At 44.6% G+C, this 10,641-nt stretch overlaps 1 protein-coding gene across 3 annotated transcripts in view; it reads right to left on the reverse strand.

Annotated features, from left to right (window-relative positions):
• Positions 1-10,641, reverse strand: part of LOC123514511 (cytoplasmic dynein 2 heavy chain 1-like) — a 149,004-nt gene that overhangs the window by 69,173 nt on the left and 69,190 nt on the right. The window contains exons 3-5 of one of the 3 annotated variants that reach the window (XM_045272389.1): positions 832-959; positions 420-527; positions 32-180 (exon numbers count right to left, since the gene is read on the reverse strand). In XM_045272389.1, the coding sequence (XP_045128324.1) occupies positions 32-180; positions 420-468 (198 nt within the window). In that variant the 5' untranslated portion in view covers positions 469-527; positions 832-959. Of the gene's footprint in view, positions 1-31; positions 181-419; positions 528-831; positions 1,158-10,641 lie in introns of those variants that run through there. The other 2 variants (XM_045272391.1, XM_045272390.1) reach the window with 2 other exon arrangements.

Here is a 10,641-nt window from a genome sequence, read left to right on the forward strand (position 1 = left end):
ATCAAATGAGTACATAATTCAGTCCTCCCACCTTGGTGCTGAGAGTGATCCCAGCCTCACCAGACACCATGTGGGCACCCAGCAGCTGACAGTTGCCGGAGTCCAGGAAGGTGTTGAGGCTCTGGTCAGAGTGCAGGGCCTGAATGTTTGCATTGTCCAGAGTCACCCCAAAGTAGTTGGCTGTACAAACATACACACAAATGTGGAAAGAAAAATGCATCAGTATTTTTATTACAATGACATGGCTGTCTTATGAAGTAATCTGTACCTTTACTCAAGTTTTCATGTAATTCTCTGCTAATCATACTCTATACAACCAATTAATAATCTTATCTCTCTCTCTCTCTCAGTGTCTGACATAACTATGCTGCAACTGGGCCCAATAAAGCATCAGCATGCAAATACGAAACAACACTTACCAGTGGTTGCCAAAATAAAGTTCTTCCTCACATCTGATGAATCCATCATGTGAAAATTCTTTAGATTTTGCCTTAAATGATCATCCTTCCTTTGGAGTTAAGGGAAATCTGAAAGAGTACACTTTGTTTTTATATTGTTCATCCCAGAAACTCATGGTTTATTTCTTAACTAGTTGATACGAACCCTGGCTACTGTCTCCAGCTCATCAGGAACACTGCCACAGAGTCATGAGAGTAACACTGACCTGAGTCTACTTTTATATTAATTTAAAAGGCAATACACGGTGACTCAACAAGACAAACAGTGGAACAAAACATGAGTCTTTGCCAGACATGTGAACAAAACACTACATAAGACAACCTTGTTAACACGCATAGAAACGAAAAAAACAAAAACACATGAGTGACTGACCCTGTGTCGAGTTCAGCGACGCTGCACAGGAATGTCCAGCTTGCCGTTACGTGCTTCACGTGCCTCCACGTGCTGGCTTTCCCACACACTCGTGTGCCTCAAGCCCTCATGGTGGCCATCTACTCACACTGCAGCAGTATGATACAATACCTATGCTCACTCACATACAAGCAACATGACGTCGCACCAACATACCTGGCCAAAGTGTAACACTCAACCAAACAACAGTGAATGACAGCAAAGTTTGGCACACGTGCGGGTGGTTGTCATGGCGACACACCAATACGTGGTCGTCAAGACGACCACCACAACACTCCACTTACCGCCACTTCTTCAAATGCAATGTTCTCCTGCCGAACAACTTTTATCACGAAGTTTTATAATTGTGGCAACTAAAGAAAAAACAGAGAGAGAGAGAGAGAGAGAGAGAGAGAGAGAGAGAGAGAGAGAGAGAGAGAGAGAGAGAGAGAGAGAGAGAGAGAGAGAGAGAGAGAGAGAGAGAGAGAGAGAGAGAGAGACCAACAGAAAAAATAGAAATAGTTAACAAAGGAACAAAGAAAAAAAAAAAAAATTCAAATTCTCGGTACCTACAAGTTAAATAATTTTTGGCATAGTTATCCCAAACTTGGTGTCTTGTAATAAAGACAGAAAATGGTTCTTACTTAGTAGTAACTACGTTATCTACCTCATACTAATTGGGAGACTGAATATTTGTTATGCTGTGGACTCATGCTTTTGTTGGGTATTGGGGAAAGCACTTCTGGTCATTGGTTAGTGTTAGGAATCATCATTTATATAGTTACGTAAGTCGGACATTATTTTTGCCTCATCATTCTGTATTTTACGTATACCTATCGTCCATAGGTTTTATTGGGCCTCCACAGTCTAATTCCCTAGTTCTTTAACCTAATAATTTTTAGTGGACGTAGGCCGATAGAAAAAGAAACATGATTTACGTAAAAAAAGCGCATAATGCAGATGATGACGAGATCGCTGTGCGACTGATACAGGATAACCTAGATGGGCCCTGGTGGCCATTTGTTATCCTATTATTTATGTTTTTATGTTATTCAATGATATCACCGATATCAACTAGAATTTATTAACTCATTATTCACCTCCAGTGTGTATTTAGTATGTTCGCATTTGTCACGTGTTTGCATCTCTTGTTTTATATTCTCTTAACTTAATATGAAGTCGGGGAAATGAATATATAAAATCTAAATGAACATTGTGCCACCTCTTGCATCCCGATCTTCAATGAATATGTTACCATTCTTCCTTTTAATCTGATAAGACTCGGGAACTAAGATATGACAAAGATATGTGTGAAGATCTGTATGAAATTGTTCGATCTATCCACTCCTACCTCTCTTCTTTTATCTCCTCTCTCTCCTCTTTGTCCATCACCACACACACACACACACACACACACACACACACACACACACACACACACACATATATATATATATATATATATATATATATATATATATATATATATATATATATATATATATATATATATATATATATATATATATAGTAAAAAATATATAAAAATGTAAAAAAAAAAGTAAAAAATAAAAACTACAAAACTATATTAGATTGTAATTTCTAACGGAATGACAGCACTACAATTATTTTCCGATATTACAGCCACCACACTGACATCCAGACTCCACCTTATATAATTTCTATGGTTCAAGAGCAGTAGGCTATTTATGGCTCGTACTCTCAAACCCTTCTGTGCTTCATCTCCACTATTTCAAAAGGCTTTATTTAAATTGACATGAGTTTTTATTTTTTTATAAAGTTTCTAGAGGCAGACAAAATTTCTACACTATTAACTGTAGAAACACTCTTGAGAACCCCGCTAATTATCTCTATGGCCTTGAAAAATAGTCGTGGTGAGTGTTAAGGTATGAATTGTATATAATTATTTTTTCCTTTTTTCTGCACACAGACGTAAGAAGTGAGGCTAATCTTTGCGAGAAGCACACTCCTTCTCTTTCCTTTGCACGCACTTTCTAAGGAGATTTATGCTAAGTCAGTGTTCGTTCCCACAGGTTCAGTGTGAGAATCTCTGGTTGCTGGATTATAAATAAGTTACAACAACTTGTAAAACAGCACAGACATACATTTGATACTAACATATATTTTATTTCCTTTATCTATGTTAAATAATACTTTAACTATTGTAACCAATGCATTTGTAACTGTTCTTAAGTGTATTAGTCGGTCACCGGTGTCAGTGAGGTTTTGCTGACGAAAAATGGACAAAGCTAGCTACGGGAGTTGGAGTCTGGCGATCGCACGAGCTGGCCGTTATGCTCCCTCGGCGCTTGCCAGGGAACTGTGGATAGTGTGTGTACAGACTATCTAGTGTAGTGTAGATAATTGTACTGTTAATATAGTGAAAAAACAAATTGAGTTTATATTAACTCCCCTGAGAAAAAAAAAAAGAAAAAAAAAACTGCGAGTGTTTCTGAACGGACGACACTTCAACTTCGTGACTGCTCCGTTCCAACCTAACATTGACCACAACATGAGAGAGCCTGGCCTCTAAGTGACCATGTACTACAAAAACCAATAGGCAGCCACACATTTCTTTAGACGTTTCCATGTGTTACTTAGGGACTGACGCAATGAATGACTCTTCTCGAATAATAATAACGATAAAAAACTTCCTCTTCTTTTCCTTTTTCTTCTTCAGCCTCTCCGAATTGGTGCCACACACGAGCGCCTTGTAGAAAGCAGCCAAACACTGTACGCACGTAAGTCTACACACACTGCACGCAACAGAATGTACTAAACACAATATTCGCACAACGGCAGGGCGGGCAAGGCTGGAGACGCCGATTCGAGACCACAATATCTATTAATTAACATTACAAGATTACCACCGGACGCGCCATTCACCCCCGCTGGCCACTGTCCCGGTAAAGCCTCCTCTCGCTGGGAAACTCGTTCAATTTAAATCACAATAAGCCGTTATCGCAGCCAACATCCGAACGCGGCCAAGTTCAAATAAGATTAAAAAGATTTAGGCGCAGTACTGAGCCGGCGATGCTTTCACGGGAAGGACTATCAGGGCCGGAATAACACCAGCGGGAAGCACCAGCGAGGCACCACCGCCGGCCATAATACACCGTGACAACTCTGCCTCCTGATTGCCTGGAATCCTCCCCGGCCTAACGATGCTCAGTGATTTAAGTCCAACTCCCGCTTCCCACTTCTAGGAGGCCTGCCATTTTTGTTCTTCTCTCTCTCTCTCTCTCTCTCTCTCTCTCTCTTTTCTTCTGTAACACACACATACACACGCGCACACACTCGCACACGTACACAGTTACATTCTCATTTGTCATGTTTTTTTTTTAGGTGTTTTTTAAGGTATTGACGTTTTTGTTGATGTCTTGGAACGGCTTCTCTCTCTCTCTCTCTCTCTCTCTCTCTCTCTCTCTCTCTCTCTTATCAGTATTTGGTCCTTCTATTCACATTTACGTCAGAAAAGTTTTCGCTAATAGTGACTTTTTGATCATTCTACAGGTTTGCTATTAAACAGTCCACTTCTGTACAGACCGGCTCCCCCACTTGGTGAAGCACCCTTCCTACTATTTTACTTTTTTATTCTTTCTTTCTTTTTTTTTTTAGCTAAAGTAACATATCAGCTCAAGGGATTTTAATACTCAAGGGATTTTAATACGTTAACATTATAGGCCAGAAGTTCTCTTTCTCAAACCCACTTCATGTCCTCTTCTCCATCCCCACTCCCTCCTTATTTCAACGTGTGTGTGTGTGTGTGTGTGTGTGTGTGTGTGTGTGTGTGTGTGTGTGTGTGTGTGTGTGTGTGTGTGTGTGTTTCACTGTTTGATCTGCCGCAGTCTCTGACGAGACAGCCAGACGTTACCCTACGGAACGAGCTCAGAGCTCATTATTTCCGATCTTCGGATAGGCCTGAGACCAGGCACACACCACACACCGGGACAACAAGGTCACAACTCCTCGATTTACATCCCGTACCTACTCACTGCTAGGTGAACAGGGGCTACACGTGAAAGGAGACACCCAAATATCTCCACCCGGCCGGGGAATCGAACCCCAGCGCTCTAACCACTGCACTGAGCTACCGGGCGTGTGTGTGTGTGTGTGTGTGTGTGTGTTTGAACCTAATCAGCCAGGAGCAAGGAGAGAGAGAGAGAGAGAGAGAGAGAGAGAGAGAGAGAGAGAGAGAGAGAGAGAGAGAGAGGCGACGCCGCGGCCACAAGAGACAAGAGAGACAAACGAGCAATCTTGCTTCATTTACAGTACCATCGTTTCCGTACTCTGGACTTCTTTGTGGGACGGTCAGTGTGGAAGGGAAGGGAAGAGAAAGGAAGGGAAGGGATGGGAAGAGAAGGGAAGGAATGGGTAGAGAAGAGAAGGGAAGGGGAAGAAAAGATGTAAGTTGGAGACTGATAAGTTAACGGTAAAGACAGAAGGAAGAAAGGGAAAAGAAAGGCAGCAAAAGAAAAAAAATGGAGAGAGAACATTTAGAAATTGGAAGAAGGAAAAAAAAAACACGTAAGGAAATAAATGAAATGGAGGGAATGGAGACGGAAGGAAAAAGGAGAGAATAAGAGAGCAGAGGGGAAAATAATGACCCAGTAATGAACAGGTCAAGGCGAAAAGAGGAAAGAAAGAATGAAGAAAATAGAGGAAGGGATAGAGAGGGAAAAACGGAAAAGAGAGCGATGGATGAATTATTATTGGAGAGAGAGAGAGAGAGAGAGAGAGAGAGAGAGAGAGAGAGAGAGAGAGAGAGAGAGAGAGAGAGAGAGAGAGAGAGAGAGAGACGATCCAGCAACATCCAAAGCAGCAACACTGTTAACAATTTGCCCAAGAAAAGTAAGTAGACCCACCCCTCCCTTCCCTCCTTGCCTCTTCTCCCGTCCTCCCCTCCCTCCCTCCCTCCCTTGCTAAACTTTCCCGCGTGAAGTTGGAGGAAAATCCCTTAAAAAACGTTCATTACGAAAGAGCTTTCAAAGAATCTACAAACTGTATAGTGCGAGACAGGACATGACGGAGCTGCATAAATGATAGATCCCCCTTTTAAAAGACGTGTCAAGTTTTAAACTGCTACACAGGTTCCATTATCACACATTATGTTGACAAAATTTTGATGGATGCTACATTTCCCAGGGGATGGTCGGCTCACTCTGGCTGGCTGGCTGGCTGGCTGGCTCGCTGGCTGACAGAGTGACGAGGGAGAGGAAGGGACGCGAGGGAGGGAAGAGGGAAGAGGTAGGACAGGGGAGTGAGTGAAGGAAAGCAGGGAAGAGAGGGAGGGGAGATAACGTAGAGAGGCATTAGAGACGAGGGAAGGGATGAACTCGTGGAGAGAGAGAGAGAGAGAGAGAGAGAGAGAGAGAGAGAGAGAGAGAGAGAGAGAGAGAGAGAGAGAGAGAGAGAGAGAGAGAGAGAGAGAGAGAGAGAGAGAGAGAGAGAGAGAGAGAGAGAGAGAGAGAGAGAGAGAGAGAGAGAGAGCGTGGGGGAGGGGGTGGGGAAGAACGAGACAGAGCTGGTCAAGTTGAGGCACAGAGGATATCAAGGTATGGGGTGTTGTGGTGGTGTGCAGTGGTGTGTATGGTGTTGTTGTGGTGGTGTGTATGGTGGTGTTGTGGTGTGTGTTGCTACGTTTTAGTTATGTTTTGGTATGTTGACAGTGTTGTGATGGTGTCTGGTCTGTTGTGGTGGTGTGTAGTGTGGTGTGGTATATGCTGGTGTGTGGCAATGTGTGGTGTGGTGTATGCTGGTGTGTAGTGATGTGTGGTGTGGTATATATTGGTGTGAGGTGTGATATGGTGGGGTCTACGCTGGTGTGGTGTGGTGTGGTGTGGTATGCATGGTGTTGCGGTGTGTGGTGATAGATTACCAGTAACTCAACATTCCTAACTAGAGAAATACCTTTGAAAACACTGCTTCCTATATTTAAAAGACTCTTGTTGCAGCGACACGGGGTTTGAATAGTATTTCATGGTTTTGAGAGACTGTAGTATAAATGATAAGCGTTTAAGAAGTTTTACATGCTTATGGGAAAGACTGACAAGCACTGTGAATTGCGGGGTACCGTATTGTGGGAATAGGAAGGAGAGTGGCACATCCTAACACTTAAACTTAAAACGCTTTCCTCTCTCACCATCACTGCTTTCTAAAGGCTCTAGTCGAAGATAATCGTGTTTTTAAGGGTGTTTTTATAATTCTGGTGATGGATTGGTAAGATTTATACTTCATTAAAAAGGAGAAACTGTCATGAAAACCCGGGTAGCCGTCTCTGTGCCCTTAGAAAACTGTCGTGGTGAGAGAGCAAGGCGTTTGTGAATAGGGACATTTAACCTCTTCAGTAAAATGGCGCGTTCTCATGTTTATTCTACTTATTATATGGTGATTACATACAGCTTCAGAAACTTAGGTGGGGATTAAAATAGTGAAGACTGGCCATTAATCTTCTGACCTCCATAGACCTTTCCTAATGTAAATAAAATCGCCTAATCACACTCAAAACTAGTGGGAAAAATACGTCCCAGTACTAAAGGGGTTAATACGCTGCACACCCCAGCCTTGCTCACTCGCGTCATTCCTCCTCTTCGTTGCTCATGAAATATTGACCATTTCCTAACATGTTGCTGCTGCGGCACTAGTCTCGGGTGCTCTCCACGGCCCGGCAGGTAAAGAGTATCGTGAAGAGGGTGGGAGGACGCGATGGCAAGTAAGTGCCTTAAATAAATCGTGAGGTTTTAATTCGTTCTCTTACGGGCGAGTGTGTAGTGTAATAGGTGGCGAGGGGGCTTCGGTGATTAATCTGCTGTGGTGGTGGTGGTAGTGGTGGCTGCGGTGTTGGTAGTGGTGGTGGTTTGTCATGTCAACACCACCACGCATGTCACTTACCTCTCCACCTGTTCGTCCATCTTTCCGTCTCGACACGCAAGTTGAAAACAGCAACAGGTGTGTGTGTGTGTGTGTGTGATTCACCTCGGTCACCTGCTGGTCACCCAGCCAGTCTTCCCGATTACAGAGCGAGCTCAGAGCTCATAGACCGATCTTCGGGTAGGACTGAGACCACAACACGCTCCACACACCGGGAAAACGAGGCCACAATCCCTCGAGTTACATCTCGTACCTATTTACTGCTAGGTGAACAGGGGCCACACATTAAGAGGCTTGCCCATTTGCCTCGCCGCTTATCGGGACTCGAACCCGGGCCTCTCGACTGTGAGTCGAGCGTGCTAACCACTACACTACGCTGTGTGTTATTCACCACGGTCGTCTGCTGGTCACCCAGCCAGTCTTTCCCCTACGGAAAGAGCTCAGAGTTCGTAATGACCGATCATCAGGTAGGACTGAGATCACACCACACTCCATGCACCGGGAAAGCGAGGCCACAACCCCTCGAGTTACATCCCGTACCTATTTACTGCTAGGTGAACAGGGGCCACACATTAAGAGGCTTGCCCATTTGCCTCGCCGCTTTCCGGGACTCGAACCCGGACTCTCTCGATTGTGAGTCGAGCGGGCTAACCACTACACTGCGGTGTGTGTGTGTGTGTGTGTGTGTGTGTGTGTGTGTGTGTGTGTGTGTGTGTGTGTGTGTGTGTGTGTGTGTGTGTGTGTGTGTGTGTGTGTGTGTGTGTGATTATCTTTTAATTCGATCACTTTCTTACGTTTTCTTTCTCCGTCCTTTTTTCATCTTCCACTGAGGAGGTGGAGGAGGAGGAAGAGGAGGTAGAGAGAAAAAGGTGAAGGACAAGGTTGTAAGTGTATAAAAATCTTTAATTATAACACCTTTTTTTCACTATCATTTTTCTCCTATGGTAGGGGAGAAGGGAAGGAGGAGGAGGAGGAGGAGGAGGAGGAGGAGGAGGAGGAGGAGGAGGAGGAGGAGGAGGAGGAGGAGGAGAAAGAGAAGAAGAAGGAGAAGGAGAAGGAGAAGGAGAAGAAGGAGGAGGAGGAAGAATAAAGAAGGGAGCAAGAAGGAAAGGAAAATGGAAGGGAAGGAAAAGAAAAAAAATAGGAGGAGGAGGAGGAAAAAGGAAGCAAGAAGAAGAGGAAGAGGAGTGTAAGAAGAGGGGGAGAAGTGGGAGACAAGTAAGGCTGGGCTGAGTTAATATCCCACGTTCCCCAGCGGCCAGGCGGGGATCTCTTGACTCCGTGTTGACTCCGGCAGACTCCTGTTCTTCATTTGTTCAACACAATTAAGCCCGAGCACTTCTTCCTCTCGTATATTTATGGATTTTACCCTCCCTTTCCCAAAACGATTCGCTCGCCAACAGGTCACTCTTGCCTTGTCTGCGATTAGGCGAAGCAGGGCCGAGCGATACCTTACGAGAACTCAATAAGCTTGCGCCTAATTTACAGAGGATCTAAGACTATTTCCAAGCTGTCGATTGTCACTTGTTCCTCCCATTTATCTTGATCCAACACTCTTACGGAGAGGATCCAATACTTTTACCAGACCGTTAATTGGCGCCTCTTTTCCCCCTCAGTTAAAGAGACACTGCCCGCCACCACCGCCACCACTACTATCCCTTGGCTGTCTGTCTCCATCGCCACACACACACACACACACACACACACACACACACACACACACACACACACACACACACACACACACACACAGAGTTTTATATCGTCACCGTCTATACTATTTTTATTTCCTTATTTTTCCCCTCCTTTTCCTCCTCCTCCTCCTCCTCCCCCTTTTCCTCTTCCTTCCATGTTTCAAGGAAGGATATAATTGACTCAAGACATTCCTGTGATAATATGCTTACTCACTCACTCACTCTCTCACTCTCACTCTCTCTCTCTCTCTCTCTCTCTCTCTCTCACCAATAAATCTGCGGCACCACATATCAAAGTTTCAAATTGTTCCCTTTAACACTCAATAGATACACTCCTACCTGGGGAAAATGTTCAATGGCAAGGTAGGGAAGCAGCGGCAGCAGCTGCTCAGAAAAAAGAATAAAAAAGGAGAGGAGGTAAGGAAACACAAGACACCACTAAGGAACCTATCGCCTTGAATGAGTCTGTGTAAAGGAAAAGAACATTGCGTGTTTGGTGGGAGTCATGTTTATAATTAAATGTAAACAAAAATGCTAACTCAGCATTGGAGGAGAGGGTTCTCGTGAGGACCAATGAATTCCATCCCTCCGCGGCCACCTCTGCTCCGCCAGTAATGTAACATTTGCCTCCAGGAGTCAACTTGTTTTACAAATAACACACTGATTCCTGCGCATCTGTGATTAATCCAGGAATCGGGAATAGGGCCCTTAGTTGGGGCGAGGCGCGGCATCCGGAAAGCAGACCAACGCCGTGGCGCCGCAAGGACCACAGTCTGGCGGCGTGACGCGGCGTCTCTTACAACTCTCAGCCACACGCGACTTCTTCTCGACTTTTAATCCTAGTCGGTATGAAGTGGACCAAGTTAATTTTTGAGAAGTGTTTTAATAGTCAACACTCTTTCATTAAAAACTGTTTGTATGGCCCTTCACACGAAAAAACGTAGGCAACTTGCTAATTGAGTGAGCAAACTAAAGGCCCGCGTCGGGGACGGGGATTGTGCCGAGGCGGCGGCGTCCGCGGCCACACAATGCCGAGGAGTCGAAGCTTTTTACATCATTAGCTTCTCGGTGGGCCAATTGTCCTGGGATGGGCGTGGTGAGAGTGGCAATGAGTGGCAATGTGCGCGGCCCAGAGTGTGATGGTGAGAGGCGAATGTGAGAAACGCTTAATAAGGTAACACTTGAGAGTTTGTTGTCGCGTGAAAGG

Source organism: Portunus trituberculatus, chromosome 38, assembly GCF_017591435.1.
Source record: "Portunus trituberculatus isolate SZX2019 chromosome 38, ASM1759143v1, whole genome shotgun sequence".
In the NCBI taxonomy this organism is placed as follows: Eukaryota; Metazoa; Arthropoda; class Malacostraca; order Decapoda; family Portunidae; genus Portunus; species Portunus trituberculatus.